Source organism: Solanum stenotomum, chromosome 6, assembly GCF_019186545.1.
Source record: "Solanum stenotomum isolate F172 chromosome 6, ASM1918654v1, whole genome shotgun sequence".
Taxonomy (NCBI): Eukaryota; Viridiplantae; Streptophyta; class Magnoliopsida; order Solanales; family Solanaceae; genus Solanum; species Solanum stenotomum.
In genome coordinates, this window is record NC_064287.1 from 44,528,930 (window position 1) to 44,551,255 (window position 22,326).

At 31.8% G+C, this 22,326-nt stretch overlaps 1 protein-coding gene, 1 long non-coding RNA gene and 1 pseudogene across 2 annotated transcripts; 1 reads left to right on the forward strand and 2 right to left on the reverse strand.

Annotated features, from left to right (window-relative positions):
• Positions 1-3,908: 3,908 nt before the first annotated feature.
• On the reverse strand, positions 3,909-5,001 carry LOC125867653 (metalloendoproteinase 3-MMP-like; annotated as a pseudogene).
• An 8,091-nt stretch (positions 5,002-13,092) lies between these two features.
• On the forward strand, positions 13,093-13,849 carry LOC125867654 (serine/threonine-protein kinase STY13-like). Its single transcript, XM_049548212.1, has one exon. The coding sequence runs from the start codon at positions 13,093-13,095 to the stop codon at positions 13,765-13,767; it is 675 nt and encodes a 224-aa protein (XP_049404169.1). The 3' UTR covers positions 13,768-13,849.
• Positions 13,850-14,858: 1,009 nt separating this feature from the next.
• LOC125867655 (uncharacterized) lies at positions 14,859-18,453 on the reverse strand. Its single transcript, XR_007446660.1, has 4 exons — positions 18,133-18,453; positions 17,169-17,218; positions 15,790-15,881; positions 14,859-15,056 (listed from the first exon to the last, which is right to left on the reverse strand). It is a non-coding gene; the product is annotated as an uncharacterized LOC125867655 (long non-coding RNA).
• Between the last annotated feature and the right edge of the window lie 3,873 nt (positions 18,454-22,326).

Genomic DNA, 22,326 nt, shown 5'->3' on the forward strand with positions numbered 1-22,326 from the left:
AGAATGATTGCATATTTGGAAGGCATGATAGAGTGCTCACTAATCAGGGGTTGCAAGGATGGTTTGATCACATGGAAGTGGAAAATTTAGTAAGAACTAATTGAGATCATTGTCCTATGTTCTCAACTTTTTAAGCAAGAGGGGAAAGGCATAAGAAACCTTTTAGATTTCTTAAATTCTGGATTGAGAATGAGTTTTTCATTGATATAGTTAGATAGAACTGAAAGATTTGGGGGTAGTATTGAGCACCAAGCCCCTGGTAAGGGTCTAGATGTTGGATCCATTAGTTCAGTTTGTCCTTTACCCTGATAAAGTATAGGATGGCTCTGGCAACTTGAACAAGATGTTGTATCATCACGAGGCTCATAGTGATAGTTGTTAGTTAGAGAAACTCTCCAAAAAAGTAAAGTTTATTATTTTAGCATTTAATATTATTGTTACTTTATAGTTATCTAATTTTCAGTATTTCTCCGAGTTGTTCCTCAGTTATGTATGTTCAGTCTAACCATTGTTTCATTGAGCTATTTACATAGCGTACATTTCATTTACTTACGTCATTCGGTGTTGCATCTTTTAATGATGCGGATACATGAACTCAGGATCGACAACAAACGCTCATTGAGATCATTTCCATCAACCTTTGGTGAGACCTCCTTGATTTCGACGAGCTCCAATTCTGTTATTGATTTCATTATTTAGTAGACATTCTAATTTATTATTCAGGTAGTTGTGGGCCTTGTCCCGACATCTATCTTAGTTCAATAGAGGCTTCAAAGACATGATAGCGAGTTAGATAAGTCTTTGATATTCATATATTTTAAAAACTATTACTATGATAATTCATACTTATATTTCAAACTTTTCATAAAGCATGTTCAAAGGTGTGAATGTTTATCACTTTTAAAGCTTCTGCATAAGTGTTTAGCCTTCCGTTCTGTAGTAAGTCACGCCAAGATTTTGCTTGGGGACTGAACAAATTGATGAACTAAAGTTTTTGTTTGTTCAAATAGGCGGGCGGAGGAGTACCAGATCTTAACATAACCTCACAAAAATTAAAATTAGTTATCTTTTTGTGGATTTGAGTTTTTGTTGTGGTATTAATTTTTTTTGGATTTTAATCCATCGAGTTTAGATCTATGAATGGAAAATCAATTTTACCTAAGGTTTCTTTTGTATCATCCCGATCCTAAGCTTCTGAGATCAAGAAGATCGATCTTTGCAGCGAACATATACATGAGTAATATTCTATGCAAGAAATTTAACTTATAAGACTAGATCTAAGTATTTCAAGACAGTGAAGATGAAGGTTCAGTAAGGATAGAAATACTTAGCTTGGAAGATGAAGCTGAAGCAACATCGCCCCATGAAGCTTATATCTACGAATGGTTCAAGGTGAGATTCTTTGTTTATTTGAGGTAGCAAAGCGTTGTGGAGAAGTTGAATTGGTCGAAGATGACAACGATTGCGGCCGCCACCTCTTTATCTTCCTCCGATGACATTTTTAGGGAAGTGTTGTTTCTCAACAATTTCACACTTCTCGATATTTCCTTTTCTCTTTAGCTTTTCTTTTATTTTGTTTTGTTTATTTCCTTTAATGGGCCAGGTCTCTTTATTGGGCCAGGTTGTGTACAAAATTGATTTGGAAATAAAAGAGGCTTTAAGCCTCGAACATTTGTTTTTTTTTAAAAAGAAACGGTTGATATTGTCATACTTTTTCTAACAAAGGAGAAGAATGAATAAGGGCAATCATCAATTAATTAGAAAGGTATGAATAATAACATGTGTAGATCAAATTTCTAGTCTGACATTATTGACATATTCAAAGATCAAACGCTTCTCCTCTTACCTATAGTAAAAAATTATGGAAGCGGCTCCCCTCCCGTATACATTTTATCATGTTTGTCCGGTGCACTCTTAATCTAATTACACGTGTTAACTTTTATTTTTAAGGGTCAAAATTTGTAAGATCAAAATATCTTAATCGTGGTTAAACTAATAAAGAATATACAGTCAATACCATTTTAGTTTTGTATTTTATTTTCCTTATTTGCAGCATATATGTAGGTAAAAAATTTGTTGGATCAGTTTGCTTTTTTCCTTTTCTTATGTAACCAATTATCTTTTTAAATTCTTATTATTATTTTCATGTCTTGTTTCTTTTAATTAAATTTATTGTTCAAGTCAAATCTTCAAAAATTGATAAACTCTCATCCCAAATTTCAAGTTCATTCAAGTTAAATACTTTTTTCGTCTTAAAATACTTGTCAGTATTGGTTAGTTTTTTGTTTTTCGAGTGTCAAACAATATGAACTTTAACTAGTGTTTTAAGATGTAATTTTTTTTTTTATCATATTGAGATGTAAAAAGTATAACTTATAGTACTTTTTGTATAGTGGGGAATATATAAATTCTAATTTTAAAATATTTAATTCTCCAAAAATTAATCAAATTGACTTTTAAAAATGAAATTTGATAAGTATTTGGGACGGAGAGAGTACGACATTGTTTTATATATTGTTGTAGCAACTAGTCCCAACAATTATCTTTTTCGACATCGTTTCCCAATAATTCATTGTCCGTTTCTCAGCCTAAAGGAAATTCCCAGCAATAATTTTTCCAACCGAAAATAAATTCCCACACTATCTTGCCATATTGATTTGATTCAGATCTCTTAATTAGTTTAACCATGGTTTAGGAGCGAGTTATTTTGAATAAACAGATAATGACCCTTAGTTATAAAAATTAACATGTGTAATTAGATTAAGAATGCACTGGACAAACTGGACCAAACGTATACTGGAGGGGAGCCGCTCTTATGGTTCGATCAGCCTAAGCTCGCGGAATTTTATTCAAATTAAACCCCAAATCATACATTTGTATATCTGCTCTCTTAATTATACGTTGATTCAGAGTCAACTTAGTTAAACATAATCATACAAAATAGTCTTGAAGGTGGGTGATCTAGAACTTTTGAACCTGCATGCTACATAGCCAAAACTTGCGCATGGATCAACCGAGGATCAAAATTTCAAAATCACCAATTTTCAAGCAAATTGGTTGTCTCCACAAAATTACAAAAATAGTCAAATCATACGATTAAGATAATAATACACACTAACTATAGCAAAATTGAAAGCACCAATGCTAAGAAAAATCCAATAATCCAATGTGGGCACAATGAACCAGAAGTGGAGTATCCACTTATATCATTCTCTTGACGGTGGGGGTAAACAGTACTTGACCCATTATAATTCGGGTTTAACCCGTATAACATTTGTACCCCTTCAATATCATCTCTTGACAACTCCACTTTCCTGGTTCCATCTTCAAGTGTCGGAAACATAATTGCTTTTTTTTCGGACGAATGATCCAAACCCAATAAATGTCCGATTTCATGAACCGCAACCGATTCAAGATCCACCGTCCCTTCTTTCAAATACTCGTTGTCAACCACCCAATTCTCCTCGCCATCTAAGTGGAAAAACNCGAGTTATTTTGAATAAACAGATAATGACCCTTAGATATAAAAATTAACATGTGTAATTAGATTAAGAATGCACTGGACAAACTGGACCAAACGTATACTGGAGGGGAGCCGCTCTTATGGTTCGATCAGCCTAAGCTCGCAGAATTTTATTCAAATTAAACCCCAAACCATACATTTGTATATCTGCTCTCTTAATTATACGTTGATTCAGAGTCAACTTAGTTAAACATAATCATACAAAAATAGTCTTGAAGGTGGGTGATCTAGAACTTTGAACCTGCATGCTACATAGCCAAAACTTGCACATGAATCAACCGAGGATCAAAATTTCGAAATCACCAATTTTCAAGTAAATTGGGTGTCTCCACAAGATATTACAAAAATAATCAAATCATACGATTAAGATATTAATACACACTAACTATAGCAAAATTGAAAGCACCAATGCTAAGAAAAATCCAATAATCCAATGTGGGCACAATGAACCAAAAGTGGAATATCCACTTATATCATTCTCTTCACGGTGGGGTAAACAGTACTTGACCCATTATAATTCGGGTTTGACCCATATAACATTTGTACCCCTTCAATATCATCTCTTGACAACTCCACTTTCTTGGTTCCATCTTCAAGTGTCGGAAACATAATTGCTTCTTTTTCGGACGAATGATCCAAACCCAATAAATGTCCGATTTCATGAACCTCAACCGATTCAAGATCCACCGTCCCTTCTTTCAAATACTCGCTGTCAACCACCCAATTCTCCTCGCCGTCTAAGTGGAAAAACCCTGTAGGCGGTGCAAACGCGTGAGCCAAAATCATCATGGGCCCATCAAACAGGTTATCATCTCCATGGTCTCTAACAAAAAACCCGATCCGAATATCCGCCAATCTATAAGAATTCGTCTCTTTAAAAGTTAACGGAGTTACTTTCGACCATTTATCAAACGCCCTCCTCAAAACCACCTAGCCTTAACAGAATCCGTCAACTGATTCTCCGGTAGAAATGCATACTTTAATTTACTCTTACTCGAAGGCCAACGTGGCTGGCCTTCGAAAAACGAGAAATGAGCCGCCGTATGATCCGTTGAAGACTTGCCTGAGTTCATATGAGTAGTGCCATTTACTATATCTGGATTTCCGCATCTTGGTTTTACCATATGTTGAAGAGTGAGTATGTCGAATTCTCCAGTTATGTTAAGATTAAAGTTCAATTGATAAGTTTTGAGAGCTGAAAAAAGAAGTTGATCAAATTCATCTGTGAAGTCATTGCTCAAAGAATTATCAATATACCCAAAATGTTGAAAATACTGTTTGATTTTAGCTAACCCTTTGATTGTTTGGCCAACGCGGCAACCCAAGGACTTGTTGAAACGGTTCCAGGTAGAATTACTAGGAATTAAAGAACGAGGAATTGTCGAAACGTTATTGTAAAAATGAGCAGAAACAGGAGCAGATGAAGCAATGATTATTAAAGCAACAATATTAGCGAGGGAGAATAAAAAAAATTTCATTTCAAGTTTGCGAAATGAGTAGGATCTAATTTTGTTAATGTACTCTATTCGAAGATTTTCGCTATATATATCTTTTTGTTGTTGTAGAAAACAAGAAATGCAGGCTGGAAATGAGACTATGAGATCATTGTCAAGAAATTGTTTTTTTTCTTGACAACTTTGTAAAATTAGTTTGAATGGTTCTTCTAGAGTTCTTTTTTTTCCCCTAAAAGTAATAAATTAATTGTTTCGTATCTAAAGTTATCTGATTCTTTTTTTTCCATCAATATTTGTACTATCTTATTCGTCATATCAAAAAGATTTTGACTCAATTCTATATCTAATTCTATCCATTGTTCTTTTGCTATGATTTTGTACGTAGTGATCCTTTTCTTTTTAAAAATAATTGCCAGCATCTCTTTTTGTGTTGTTCTCCTTACAATTACTTTTGTCTTCATTTATGTGGCATAGTTCGAATTTCGAGAGTCAAACAGTTTAATTTTGATTGTGAATTCGGGTATGAAATTTTTTAATTTTTTGAAACAAAATTTACATATCAAGGTTGTTTGAAGTGTGTGATCATCTCATATGAATGAGCGTGGTAGTAAGATTTAATCTCAAGATCTTTGTTTACTCTAATATTGTGTTGAACGGTGTGATATGATTATCTAAAAATTTAAACTATTAGAGAAAACACACTTTTATTTTCTTAATGATATTCTCCCTCGCTTACCACCATGAACAAGACCTTTCCTGATCAATTGATTTTTCATTATTTAATAAGAAAGATGGCAAATCCTCTGGTTTGCTCTTTCAAATCCAATTTTGGCCTGCAGTAATGTAATTGGGATTTCATCTCCTAAATTTTTTTTTCTATGAAAGCAAGAGGTAGAAAGTTTTGTTAGAAATTCTGCCTTATTCCAACTTAACAGGGAATACTAATTTGATAGATCATGTTTCTGTTGTACATATATTTTTTAAAATCACATCTCTATTCAAGAATCATATATTGGCATTTTTTTTCTATTGTAAGTTTTATAGCTTCAATTCTATTTTTTTAGCTCTTTGCTTGCACCTCGTATTCACTTCTTCATTAATTATTTCAGACTATTGCTGGTACAAAAAAAAAAGACAACTAAAATATGTAAGAAATTAAAATAAGGCCAAAATTTTACAAAAAAATTACTAAGTTGTATACTCCAACTTTAAAATCCATCAACAATATTGTTGTTAACTATTAATAGAACTATTGTGAGCTGTCTAAACTTTGACCCTTATAAATAATATTGTCGTTCATGAGTATCGGTCAATTCAAAAGCTTCATTCAATGTTTTGGGCTTATGCCACTGGTATTTATAGGTAGGGCCAGCTTTCTTAATTTCTTGCTTCACACTTCACGCGTTCCATCACTTGGATGCCAAACGAAATCTGTTAACTTTGTTGCTTCGAAGATTTTTCGAATGAGATATTACTTCCTTCATAGACAATGAAAAGTAATATTCAACACAAGAAATTGAATGGATAACTTGTTTACTCAAAAATTGCTGAAAGAATACTAAAGATGGAAGTACTAACTACCTAAGCACTTAACAATATACAAAGATGCAACAATTAACAATTACACATAAAACAGCAAATAGAGAAGAAAAATAACACCAAGATAATTTAGTACATACTTTTAATTCAGTTGTGTCGAATGACAACGTCATATTTCCGCTCAAAATTTCAGCAACCAGAACTCAACATTTTTCAAATTTATCTAAGAGAACAAAACCAAGAAACAACCATTTGTTTGTCCCATATCCTTGACAAAATATATTGTTCTTCTATATATGTACCTTTTTCTTTAGGCTATTTAAATTTTATTTATTAATTTGTATTTGAAGATTATATCCAAATAATTAACAGTAAGTTTTGAATATGAAATTTTGAAGTATATAAATATATTAGAAAGAAACTTTTTCATCTGAATTGAATCAAATATATATTACTAACTAAGTTGACCATCAAACATTATGTTGAAAGCCTCCGTTTAATTTGACGTATTTAACCAAACACTACTTCAAAACATTTTTTTTTTTAAAACACAAAATAAGAACCATCAAACTTGAACCTCTACATGTTTTATTGAATATACAATGTGCTGCAATTAACAAATCAAAATTAGGGCATCTATGATAAATTTTATTTATAAATAAAAAATTAATTTTTCACTCTAGTTAGATCAAAAGAGTATATTTGGGCTATATTTTATTTTTGGTATCTGGAATTGTTGCAATTGAGTTTTGGATATTTTGAAAATAGTCTTTCTACCTCTACGAAATAGTGGTTAAGTGTGCATACATTCTATCTTCCTCATACCTCACTTGAGGAATTCCACCGGTATGTTGTTATTGATGTTGTATTTATCTCCTAATTATTTGAGCATATATTATTATTTCCCTTATATTCATCATTTGTATTCTCTATTTTATTATTTTTATTCTCAATATTGAACTCTCTCCTACAAAATTTATTGAGTTACTATTGCTTACAAGTTACAAAAGAACAATGATTATTAAAGCAACAATATTAGCGAGGGAGAATAAAAAAAAATTCATTTCAAGTTTGCGAAATGAGTAGGAACTAATTTTGTTGATGTACTCGATTCGAAGATTTTCGTTACATATATCTTTTTGTTGTTGTAGAAAACAAGAAATGCAGGCATGGAAATGAGACTATGAGATCATTGTCAAGAATTAATTGTTTCGTATCTAAAGTTATCTGATTCTTTTTTTCCATCAATATTTGTATTATCTTATTCTTCATATCAAAAAGATTTTGACTCAATTCTATATCTAATTCTATCCATTGTTCTTTTGCTATGATTTTGTACGTAGTGATCCTTTTCTTTAAAAATAATTGCGGCATCTCATTTTGTGTTGTTCTCCTTACAATTACCTTTGTCCTAATTTATGTGGCACAGTTCAAATTTCGAGAGTCACACAGTTTAATTTTGACTGTAAATTCGAATATGAAATTTTTTATTTTTGAAACAAAATTTGCAAATCAAAGTTGTTTGAAGTGTGTGATCATCTCATCTGATTCCTTTTTTAGGGAGATCAAACACGTGACCATCAAACATTATGTTGAAGCCTCCGTTTAATTTGACGTATTTAACCAAACACTACTTCATAACATAAAAAAACACAAAATAAGAACCATCAAACTCGAACATTCTACATGTTTTATTGAATATACAATGTGCTGTAATTAACAAATAAAAAATTGGGGCATCTATGATAAATTTTATTTTTAAATTTAAAATTAATTTTTCACTCTAGTTAGACCAAAAGAGTATATTTGGGTTATTTGTGTAACAACAGAGGTATATATGAGTCATTTCTGTAACGAGGGGTATATCAACTATAAATCGCAAAGTTGGGGGTATATCATGCCCTTTTCCCTATATATATTATCGAAGAGAGTTGCACCAAGAAAAATTCCTCCTTTATTCTATTGAGCTAGATTTTCTTCTTTTTATTACTTTGATCTTTGTTAGTTTATGTGCTAGTTGTATATTATTAAAAGAGCTTATTGAATCCCAAGGACAACGGGTGAAATATTCTTAAAGAAATTATCTTTGGCACGCATCAAGCTATAAAGAATTCTCTACTCATCCACTGACCTAGTAATTTTTTCATATGATTTTTTAAAATAGTTTCCTTAGGTGGCAAATTGTATTTCCTAATTTATATTTTCTTTTCTTGTGACTAGCTATATTTTATTCTTGGTATCTGACATTGTTGCAACTGAGTCTAGGATCTTTTGAAAATAGTCTTTCTACCTTTACAAAATAGTGGTAAAGTATGTGTACATTTTATCCTCCTCATCATACCTCACTTGTGGAATTCCATTTGTATGTTGTTATTGATGTTGTATTAATCTCCTAATAATTTGAGCATATATTATTATTTACCTTATATTCATCATATGTATTCTCTATTTTATTATTTTTATTCTCAATATTGAACTCTCTCCTACAAAATTTATTGAGTTACTATTGCTTACAAGTTACAAAAGAACAAAATTTATTTTTTGGTGTCTTCTTCGAAATTTCAAGAAGTGCAACAAGTCAAGAAGGAATGCAATACTATTTCGATATCGTTACATCAACTTATCAAATTCTTGAGCCATGTTATATTATTCAAATTTTATTTTATAGTTTTCTTGAAAATTTGTTATTGTTGATATTCTTAGTTCATAAGTATATATTCTTGTTTAGTTATTATTAAAATTTATTCAATTTAAATATATCAATTAGAAAATATGATTCCAGTTTTACAAAAAGAGAGGAAAAAAAAACTTGAAGGATTAAATAAATCCCAAAAAAATGAGCTCTTGATAGATTTTTCCAATTAAAAAGAGTTCAATTCTTTTTCAAATACATATATTGCTTATAGTCTATAGAATAATGTTAATTCTTTGACCGATGGTGTAGAATCTATGCCTACTTATGAAATTATTTTTCATTTGTGCTCTATTGTTTTAATTCAGTAAATAAGCTTTGGATATGTGAGTATAGACATAGTACTATATGTATATGATTTTTGCTCGCTCTTCGTGTATTATTACAGCTTTCCAAATACATGTATGATATTCTGGAAAAAAAGAGGGATGAACTTTGATGCGGCTAACATATTTAACAATATAAATTAAAAGAGTTGAATTTTTTTATATATAGTTTTGCCTAAAATTGATGTTATTTTCTCCTCCAAACTTTTTGTAGGAACTTTATTGGTGATTAACGTTGAAAAACATTCAGGTGTGATTAGTTATCAAGATGGATTGGTTGAGAAGGAAGATTTGCATGAGGTTCAAAAAAAATTATTTGATTAGTTGCCATGACTATTTTGAGTAATTTAGGGGTGTACAAAATTGAACCGAAAATCTAACCAAATCGTAAATTGAGTTAAATCGAAAAAAAAAATCCGGCTAGTGGTTTGGTTTGACTTGGACACTTGGTTTGGTATTGGGAAAAAAAACCCGACTATATTTGGGTTGGGTTGGTTTTAACTAAAAAAAACAACCCAAGACCAAATCAACCCGACATTATATATGTAATTTTAAAATTTTATTTTATACATAAAAATATTTACTTTGATATAATTTTAAAATATTTCTTATACTATTTCATAGTTTTTATCTTTTAATATATTATTTCAAGTTTAAAACTTAGAATTTGAAATGGTCCAATAAAGATTATAGTTCATAGATGTTGATAATTATAATAAAACTTAAATCAAAATCAAATTAATACTAATGCAAAAAGAAAATCAATTCAACACTAAGAATGACAATAATATTGAATATTTGTTCTTTAGTTTTTGCATTGGTTTAGACAATTAAAATACATAATCTAATTTTAATTTTCCTTAAATATTTAGTAATGTAACTAATACTTATTAAACTTATTTTAGCATGATTTAGTACTTTTAAATTATGATCATTTTCATTATGACTTTGCAATATTTATTTTTTATGGAATATTTTAGTGTCATTAGTACTCATCTCATATTTTGTGGTATTTTCTTAAGAAACACCTTAAATAATTGTATTTTGGTTGAACTAAAGAAATATTTGGAGCACAAGTTAATTATATGTTTGTATGCAAACTTTACCGAAAAATCTAAAAATCTGAAAAATCTGAGGTTTATTAGTTTGGTTTGATTTATAAATTTACAATGGTTTGGTTTAGTATTTGAAAAACCCGAACCAACCCGAGGTTGAAAAACCCGAAAAAATTTGAATTTTATTAGTTTGGTTTGGTTTATAAATTAAAATTTTTTACACAAATGGTTTGATTTGATATTTGAAAAACCCGAACCAACCCGATATGTTTGTGTCTCTATTGTGTAAGTTGTTTGTTGGTCCATGCGTACATGTGGTGTGAGAACTTTACACTTTGTTTGGATGGTTGTTATGTATCGTTTTATAATATCGTATGGTATTGCATTGTGTCGTATTGTATTGTTTTAATGAATACAATATTTGAATAGATTATATCTTTCTCCGTTGTTACACAATATCACACATCCATAATTTGAATAATAAGTCTACAAGAAAATAGGTTACGGAGTAGAACTACTATCAAGTCAACAATTCATCTATTGAGTTAGTGGTAGGTGTGCATCACGACTCATAATTTTGAGTCATGATAGTCATAAGGCACAAGTCATACATTATATTATAAGTACGATTTTTCTAATTTTTACTTTCCACAGAAAAATATATATGTATCCCTTTTTTTTAAAAAAAGAACAACTTTATCAAGCCACTCTTTGATTTTCTTTTATACATTCTGTAAATGTTTATTAGGAAATTCTTATAGAAGTTTCTAGAAGCTAATAACGTCGAATAGTCCTCAGAACCACTCTTTGATTTGCTTTTATACATTCTATAGATGTTTATTAGGAAATTCTTTATAGAAGTTTCTAGAAGCTAATAACATTAAATAGTCCTCAGATTAAATTATAGTGTCACTTAATTTGTTATTTGGTTGGCAAGTTTAGGATAACTTATCTCGGAATTACTCCCTCTGTCCACTTTTATTTGTCATGTTGCGCTTTTCGAAAGTCAATTTGACTAATTTTAAAAGTTAAATTAGATTACGTTAATTCGATATTTTTAAAAAAAAAATAGATATTCAAAAACTATACGAAAAGTACTATAAGTTGCAATTTTTTGCATATCAATATGATGAAAATATACATCGTAAAATATTGGTCAAAGTTCTTATTGTTTGACTCTAAAAAAGGAAACCATGACAATTAATTGTGGACGGAGGGAGTAATAATTAGTATCGGGATAAGTTATTCCTTCCCTTGGGTAGTATAGTAATTTCGGAATAAAATAAGTAAATGACAAAAATATCCCTTTAAACCATTTTTATACATCACTTTTCACATTCGTGAAGGATATTTTTGTAATCAAATAAATTGTTCTCCGAACACTCAATTATAAAACAATCTTAGCATAACTTATTTCATCATAACTAATCTCATGACAACTTATCACAACTAACTAATCCTATCATAATTTGAATTCAAACCAAAGCATTTATAGTAATTAATAATCCCTTTCTAATAGGAAACAAATTATAGTAATTAATAATCCATTTCCTAATAGGAAACAAATTATAGTAATACTATATATGCGTCCCTTCCGCCGATGAACAAAATTTTTGTGAGAGTAATCAATACTAAAATTTGTTTGAAAAAAGTAATCAATACTAGCTAGATCAAGTAATACTACAATGAATAAAATTTGGTGTGTGGAAGCTGCTAACATGAAGAAACAAGAATGGGAACTTGATGCTTCAAAACTTACTGTCAAAAAAATAATTGGCCTTGGAGGTTTTGGGGTAGTTTATAAAGGCCTTTACAACGGAAAACAAGTTGCAGGTATAATTATTTACTAATTTTTCATTAATGTTTATGCATGTACTTCCTACTTTGTTTGTCAAGTTATTTTACTATATTAAGATTACGTTTCTTGAATATTGTTGTTAGAATGACTATAGTAATTAAGTATTATATTAGGGTTACGTTTCTTGAATATTGTTGTTAGAGGACTATAGTAAAACTATATTTAGTGTTACGTTTCTTGAATATCATTGTTAGAATGACTATAGTTTACTACATTAGGGTTGTGTTTTTCGAAAATTGTTGTTAGAGTGACTATACTAAAACTATATTAGGGTTACGTTTCTTGAATATTATTGTTAACTAGAATGAATATAGTAATATGTATTAGGGCAATGTTTCTTGAATATTGTGGTTAGAATGACTGTAGTAAAAAATTTGGTAAGTTTTAATTAATACACATTATTTCGATGAATTTCAGTTAAAGTATTTGATTTGGGAGATGAAAAGAAGAATTCAATAGAAAAAAAGCAATTGATGGAAGAGGTATTCATGCAAGAAGTTTCTGCTTGGTGCAATCTTCAACACTCCAATATCGCTAAGGTACTTAATTAATTTCTCTTATTTCCTAATAATATATTATTTGCAAATTAGCTGAAATATATTAATTAATTTTGTGCAGTTCATTGGAGCTATAAATAAGAACAACATGTCAAAGATAAAAATGAAATGTCAAAAAGGTGCAACACTGCCAATAAATGGATGTTGCATAGTTGTGGAATATGTTGGTGGAGGTACTCTTCAATCCTATCTTTCCAGACATACAATGAAGAAGAAATTGCCTTTGGATACAATTATACAACTTGCATTGGATGTTGCTAAAGGGTTGAGTTACATTCATTCTAACAAAATTGCTCATAGAGATGTGAAAACTGAGAATTTACTTGTTGACAAAAGTACTGGAAGAGTGAAGATAATTGATTTTGGACTCTCAAGTGAGTTTTATTCACTTGGATTAGATTATCCTCCTATGATGGTTGGAACAAGTGGAACAATGGGTTATATGGCTCCTGAGGTTTTGAGTGACGCCTCATATGATCACAAGTGTGATGTCTACAGCTTTGCAATTTGCTTGTGGGAAATGTATACTTGTTTAGATCCATACCCTGAACACATTTCTCCAAGTAAAATCTCACATCAAATTTACAAGGATCGAAGGCCTGAGATACCAAAATGTTGTCCAAGACCATTGTCAGATATAATGGACAAATGTTGGGATGTAAAGCCACAAAATAGGCCAGAGATGAAGGAAGTGGTACACATGTTAGAAGCCATTCAGACGACTACAAAACCAAGAAAGCACCACATATTTTGCTTTGCCTAGAATGACAGGAATCACAGGAGTTTATATATAATTAATCTGTAAATTGTAATGTTATATGAATAAAGTTCTTCAAACATTCTTACTTGAGCATAGAGCACAGCAGAAAACCAAAAGCATAAATGCAATGAGAAATTAAAGAGTACTTGTGCTTTATGCAATGTGACATGCTTGTATGCAACATCTTTTAAGACACAACCAGTTTTTTTTATAATGATATCTAATTCTATTTAAAATGTAAAACGGTTCTCATTTGAGAAATGAAGATTTATAAACAGCAGTGAACTAGATTGGACAAATCACGTTCACTGCTATTTAAGGCCTTCACAACAATGACATACCCCATTGTAATCCCACAAGTGGGGCCTTTGCTTCTCAAAAATTTCCTCTAGTAAAAAAAAAGGGGCTTTAATAGTTGAAATCCAGTTTGTAAGAACAAATAATGGAAGGGAGTACACTTCTCATTAGTTCAACATGTTATGTGAGGAAGCAGGGATTCATCATCAACTTACTACTCCCTAATCCCTATACTCCTCAACAAAATGGAGTAATTGAGAGAAGGAACAAATACATTATGGAGATGACCAGATGCATGTTGCACGAGAAGAACTTGCCAAAGAAACTTTGGGCAGAGGCATCAAATACATCAGTTTTTCTTCAAAATAGGTTTTCCACAAAGATAGTGAAAGACCGAACTACAAGAAAATTAGCTATTAGCGAAGAGAAATCTGGTCCCTAAAAGGCTGATTCTAGTCCCAAAAAGTCAATAGCAACCCAAAAAAACTGGTCGCTTCCCGTCCCTATCGACCTCTTCGCTAAAAGTCAATAGCGACGAGTTATTGTTACTGGTCCCTAAATGTCTTTGGGGACCAGGTTTAGTCTGGTCGCTAAGACGTCTTTAGGGACCATATATCTGGTCCTTAAGTTGTTGTTTTGTACCACTTTTTCTGGTATTTACAGATTTATAGCGTCCACATTTTCTGTTCCTAAAAGACCTATTAGGACAAGGCATCTGGTCTGTACAAGTTTTACATTGTAGAAATATTACTGTTTATAATGTAAAACTTCAACTGCATAAAGACATAAGATCAATCATGGCATGCCTTCATATATATATGCAGTTACAAAAATCAGATTAACATCCCATCAGTAGCAATGTAGCATTCTACAGCCCAATATTAGTCATTACATTTACTATACGAAATTTGAAAAGTTGTCCAACTGTCTCGGCATAATGATAATCTCATCTTCGCTTTTGGTCGGAGACTTGTAAATTCATCAAATCATTAAACCTGTCAAAGACATAATTAATATTGCTCATAACTACTAAACATTCCACTAGAGAACTTAAATTAAACATAGTTTAGACAATCTAGTATATCTAAATTTCAACTTTCCAATTAACGTTGCACTCAATTCTAAAGCAAAGCTCTAAGAAATACATAACCTTTCATCTATGTATGAACATGTAGCTGCAAATTTATGGACAAAATATCAATGATAAAAGTAGAGTATATACTTTCTAAGTTGTTAAGTCATACAAAAAACATATGTAGAACTAGTAAGATAGTAACATCTACCAAGTCTAGGAATAGATAACCTGACTACGTGTAATTAGAATTAAATAGACATTATATGTATGGACATTCTTTTTAAATTAATGATTGATTGTTGTGTTATTAGTAGATAATGCACTTCACAAACATGGTATGTGATTGAAGGTCCAAATGTTGCTACAATCAACATAACTATAATAGAAAGAGAATGGCTGACACAACTTGATATTGCTTCCTCGAATTCATCCAAGTCCACTTTGACTTGAAGGGAAAAGAAAAAGATTTTCTATATAAGAAAATAAACCTAAAGGCTCAATTTAGGGGAAAAGCAGATCTCTAACTTTTGGAGGTTTTCATACATTCCCTCATGAAGCTTAGCCTCATTGTACTGAAATCCATAGGTTCTTTAATAATTTCATAGTAATCTTTCACCGTAAATGAAACAGAAGATGTAATTTATTAAGAATACCTGGCTTTCAAAAACCAAAGTCAATCACAAGAACAATAGAACCTCATCGCGATCAACTAGTACTGCAAATATTTAATGGGTATTCGTCCCTCCTAACATCAAAAAACAGACCAACAAAGTAGTAAGATGTTAAATGTATTTCTTATTGTACACGTAATGTGATAAATATCAAACTTAATCTAATATGAGGATGACTGCAACCTTCGCAGAATGTCAAGAACAAGTTCTAGTATACGTTTTTTTTTGCGACTTTGTTGGTTTACCTGATAGAATCCAAAGTATGAATTAAAACTTTGAAGTTGATGCTTCTAAATAAATAAAAGACAACAAGAAAGATCATTAAGTTCTCTAAGGTACAATATTATTCATCGATATTTTTTTCCTATCGAGAATACATTAGGCAGTTTTGTCCCCCTTTTTTTGTTCTGCAGAAGTATAGACTTGGACAGCAGGCAAAGAAATAAAATGCAGCAGAACAAACTAGAGAAGATATTGGTAAGTTTTGGATGATTTTGAAAACTCGATTGAAAGCTGAAACAGAAACAAAATGGACATAAACCTCCTTCCTTAAATTTGTATTAAAATGCTTGATAATTGTATTGAGTGCTATATTTAACATACAAATTGTCTAACAGAGCTCGAAATATAGTAAATCTTGTAATACTTCTCCCATAGGTAACTAGAGTTTTTCATGATTCTTTCTTTTCATTTAGCAAATCTGGTGATGCTCCTTATGTTTTCATTGTAGCAGGGGAGTCCTAACCATTCAGTTTGCATTCCTCAGGACCCAGTATAACTTCATCAAGCATAAATGGTACACAAGGGTAGTCACTAGTTATACTTGCCTATAAATATTTCAATGAGAGCAGTAGTGTCCTCAAACTTCTCTACTTCATAGATTTACAATTGAGATGCATTTCTCTGTTGAATTTTAAAATTGGTCCAAGTGCAGTCATGTATTTGATTTAACCATGCCTATAGTGTACTTTATGATGTATATATACAACTCCATGAGGCAAGGTGTGTATCAAGGAGATTCCTAAGAAAAAGCTGAAATTATATGCATGTTAGTCTTACAATATATTCTATCAGCCATGAACTACAAAGAATTTAAGTCAGAAGTCTCTTGCACTTATTATTTCTTTGCAAAAGTTATCTAGTAACGCTAAGAAAAAAGAAGTAATCTTACACTATAAAGCACGAATTATTAACAACTTGACATAGCAAACAAAGTAAGAAATTACTCCAAGGATTTTTACAACATTTAAGAATAGTTGAACTTTGACTCTGTTATTTAGATAGGACTGCACTACTACTGAAGAATGCAAAAGTCTGCACTGGTAACTGTAATATCAATGGATTTAGAGAAATATTTTTACCTTAGATGAGAACTATAATTGACTTGTTCACCAAACCTTTGATGTGAAACCTAAAAATGAGTGGACAACTGCTTTTGGAGAAGAAATAATTACCCAACCAAAAAAGTTTTTTTTCTTTAAAATAGGTAACTTTCATAGCCAACAATGTACATTTTCAACCAAAAAACACATATAGAACTAATTCGGCATCGTACATATAGAATTTGAAGCACACTATAAAAATAATAACAAAACAAGCAAAAGTCAAAATTTAGTAGATTAAATATCGCCATAAGGATATCAAGCGAAGAAAATACCTGAAAATCAGATAAAAGAAGTAAGAATTCAAGCAATTGAAGTTCACTTTCAAAACTAACTACATCAATATGTACAACTTCCTGATGGCATCCACTATTTTGAAATCTTCGTGGGATGGTTGATAGCAATAGTGAATGTTCATAGAATTAGAAATATTTCACATTTTTAGAGGCATTCATTATTATTGAAAGTATCAAAAGAGAAGAACTTGAGTTTAAATATCAAGTAAAAGAACCAAAAAACAAAGTTAATCATGAATATATGGTTTCAGACACGTTATCACAGTTAACCTTGGAAACTTGAGAGGGTATGAAAAATAGAAACGATAGCCCTGCTAGGACTGAGCTTCGATTGAAAGAGTGGGTAATATATAACAAATTTTTATGTAATTCACAAACATACAGAGCAATCAGTACAATACAAGAAGAACACAATATATTATATAATATGATTTGTTACTTTCTCTGACCACACCCCTTGAGCAGCCAACACATATATACAAAGGAAAATAAGTACCAATAGTGTGACTCAATTGAGTATTCAAAATGAGAAAAGAACTCAATTAGGTATTCAAAACGAGATAAGAGGAATCTGAAAAAAAAACTACGAAATTGATAATTGAATTTCATAAATCTAATATCATCAAATCACTGAAATAGAAAATTACCCCATTTCCTTGATTATTACAGTTGTTGCAGAGCCCTCCTGTAATCTTCTTTGTCAAATCGAAAGAGCATCACTTGAAGGTGGGTTACTCATGACGGGAAGGAAATTAGCTTCATTGGTTTATTAATTTTGTGTTATCAAAGAATTTTAAGGTTGGTGATGTTGGAAGAAGCAACTTTAGTCGATGGAGATGAAGAAGAAGAGGTGTATTCAATGTGGGGCAACTTGAAGGTGAGCAGATTAGGGTTTAGGGATTTTACTATGTCCCAAAAAGAAAGACAAGTATATTTTAATTTAGTGAGGAGTGATGCCTTTTGACCCACTAAATTATGTTTTCGGGACCAGTTATTCATTACTATAGAGACTAGATTTAATGTCTTCGCTGTAACAAAAAATAAAGAGACGAGAAGGAAAAGTCGTCCCTATAAGGATACTTTTAGGGACCAAATTTTTAACTTCTCCCTAAATGTTGGTCTCTAAAAAGCCTTTTTCTTGTAGTAGCTTGGTATGGATTTAAACCATTGTTAAATTTCCTTAATGTGTTTGGTTGTCTCTGTTTTTCCTACGTTCCTCAGGTTAAATAAGATAAACTAGATAAAAAATTTGTCCCATGCATTTTTATTGGGCATATAAGGTCTTCCAACCATAAACTGAAAATATAATCGTTAGTAGAGATGTGTATTTAATAGAGAATGAAGAGTGGTGGTTGGAAGACTCAAAGAAATCTGTCCTTAACTCTCCTGGAAAAAAAAAACAGAAAAGTTTCCTACCAAGTTTTTTTGAAAAGAAAATATCACTCTCACGACACGACGAAGTTTTCATTTGCCAAAAGAAATAGGCTAAGGAAATTCTCAAGAAGTTCAACATGGAAGATTGCAAGGAGATGAGTACTCCTATGACCCAAAAAGAGACACTAAGCAAGAATGATGGAACTGAGAAAGTGGAGGAAACATACTTCAAAGGTGTAGTCAGTAGGTTGATATGCAAGACCTGATATTTTGTTTGTTGTAAGCATACTATCGAGGTTCATGCATTATGCTAGTGAGGTGCATCTAAAACCAGCAAACAAATATATCATAGGTACCATTAATTATTGTGCTAGTATATGGTGTCAAGTTTAAGAAAAAACTAGATCTGAAACTACTTGGGTATTCTGATAGTGATTGGGCTGGATCCATAATGGCATGAAGAGCACACCTAGATACTGTTTCAGTCTTGGCGCAGGAATGTTTTTGAGGTGTTCAAAGAAGCAGGAAATTACAACTTAATCCACTATAGAGGCAAAATTTATGGCTGCAACAACAACTGTGCATCAAGCGTTATGGTTGAGAAAAATATTTGTTGATCTACATATGAATCAGACAAAGGGAACTGAAGTATTTATGGATAACCAATCTGCGATAGAAATTTCTCATAATGTATTTCATTGAAAACAAAACACTTCAGCATCAAACTTTTCTCTCTTGAGGGAAGTGCAAAAAAATGGTGACATGATTTTGCTCTATTGCAAAACTTAGGAGCAGATGACTGATATCTTCACCAAACCATTATCAGGCAATAACTTTCAACTTCTCAGGCAAGAACTTGGAGTTTACAACTTTTAAAATAAGGAGGAGTGTTAGAAATAAGCATAAGAACTGCAGCAGTCCAAGTTATATGTATTGTAAGGTAGTTATTTACTGTTTAGAAAATAATTAGTTTCTATCTTATCCCTAATCCTTAGGAGTTGATTTCTTTATTTCAGTTGTCTTGTAAACTCTATACGCTAGTCTGGATTTATAATGAAGTATGTAATTTTGCTTTCATTAATATTTCTTTACTGGTTTATCAACTTGATGTTCCCACTTGTTCAATAACAAGAGAAACCAAATTATTATTTTCTTCCTTTTCTGTAAACTAACAAAAAGGCAACCATGAACTCATCTGTAAAATATGTACTAAGATCAAGAGATAAATAATGAAAGAAGTTGAATTTTAAAGTGGATAAGATTTGGAAATGAAATAATTGTAAGGAACAAAACTTATGGTGTCACGATTAGTGACTACCCCTAGTCGTAACACAGTGCGCTTCATAAGTGAAACAAAGCTAATCCATTGTCTCGTATTACACTAAGATTCATATGGACAATAACTGAAGATAACTTGTAACATCCCACCATAGAAAGAACTAAAAATAGAAAGAACAAATTTGGAAAGAAGCAAATTTGAAATTTTGCAAGTTATGCTTGAGTTGTGAGTTTTGGGTCAACTTCAAACGACCATAACTTTCAGTACATGATGAGTTGGGTGGCCCATAAGATAGCAAATGAAAGGTCTTGGAATCCTCTTTCCAACGCCACTGATTTTGCTAAATTTGAGCTTGTATGATGGAGATATGCCCATTTGAAGTTAGGCTATCCAATTAAGGAAAGTTACCCAAAAACGTGAGGGGTATTTTAGTCTTTTCCTTACCCAATCAGATTAAAACATTTTTTAGTAATATTTTGGGGTCAAATATGATTTGGTTCAGTTTTACAAATTTTAATTGCGCTTAGGGTTTTAGAAGAGAGTTCAAGAAGGAGAAAAGAGGAGAAAAGGATCGGAAGAACGATCAAGGTTCATGCGAATCGAGGATTTGTTTCGCCAAATCGAGGTATGTAAGTTTTCATAGTGTTGGGTTCATTCACCCACACACCAATCATGTTTTACATTATCAAATTCGTCCATAAAAATTGAGAAATTAAGTTCTTGATGAGTTTCTTGAAGAGTTTTTATCGTTCTTGAATCTTGATGTTTGGTTGAGTTCTTGAGGTAAAAATATTGTTAAGGGATTGAGTAAATTGATAGTTCTTGAGTGGGTTTCGTTGGAATTGTCCTGAGTCATAAGCATTCGAGAGTTTTTACCTTAGAATTTCAGTGGGTATGAGTTGAATCGAGTTTGAGAGAGGAAGAAAAGATCATGTGGAAATAGTGTCCCAGGTCCGCGTCGCGGACTTTCTCCACTGGAGAGAAATTCTCTCCCCGCGTCACGGAGAAAACGCGAACTCCACTGTTTCAAAAATTATTTCGCGACCAATTATTTTAATTCATCTCCACGTTGCGGACTTGCTCTCCAGACAGTGTTTTTCGACCGTTTCTCATTATTAACTATGTAAAACTCATTTAATCATCACAATATCCTTCCTATCATAAATCATAACTCTTGAATTCACAATTCAAATTCAAGATAAAGTTAAGAGTCAAGTTTGAGAGTCTTTCCAGTCTTTTTGAGAAGTCTTTTACAATATTCTAAACTTGTTTTAAGACTTGAGTACTTGAGTTGAGGAAGAGTAAATTTGAGTTTCATTTTTTAAAAAATGAATTTATGGGAACTAAGTATTCCCAAGAGAAATGTTTTACATTTAAGAGAAAAGAGTAACGCCGATTTTCAAACAAGTTCATGAGGAGTTTTGAGTACTATCTCTTTTAAGAGAAAACTATTTGAGTAATAATCTCAAAGTTGAGGAAGGGGAAATGTTTTTTTAAAAACATATGACTAAGTTATATTTTGGGAGTAGTATTGAGCACCGATATGGGAGAGAGTTCAAACAACTCACAACCCCCATAAACCATGTAGCCAACGTGGGTAGAAAGGGTCATACTTTTTAGATTATTCCTTATTGATTTTTAAGCATAGACTAGTGGATCCACTTAATTGAGGAGTTTTATACCTCGGAAAGGTATATGACAGTTATGGTAGGGTGGGTGAGACGTTGTATCATCACATAGCTCATAGTGATGGTTGTCGGTTAGTGTCACACCCCGAAATAGGGGGCGTAACTGGCACTCGATACCCTAATACATCGAGTTGCCCACTGAAACATACTAGCTAAACCAAACTTGTGAGGCAAAAAGATTGGGCAGCACAACCTCTAAAAAGTGAAGCCTGGACCAAGAGGTCATGACCTGAAAGAGAATAACCATACAAACAATGATAGACAAACCAAAAAAAATAAAGATGTACTATCTAGCCGACGAGGCCACAACCGAAAACATACCTACTTACACACACACCTACATATACATGCCAAGACTATTGGCTGGAGGTTGAAACATACAAAAAGAAAACCCAGAATATTGTGTCCACAATAGCCTATATAAGTGACATAAGCACTGTCGGGACAAGGCCCCAACTATACCCAAACTGTACAACAAAAGTAAACATCCTCTGATAGCC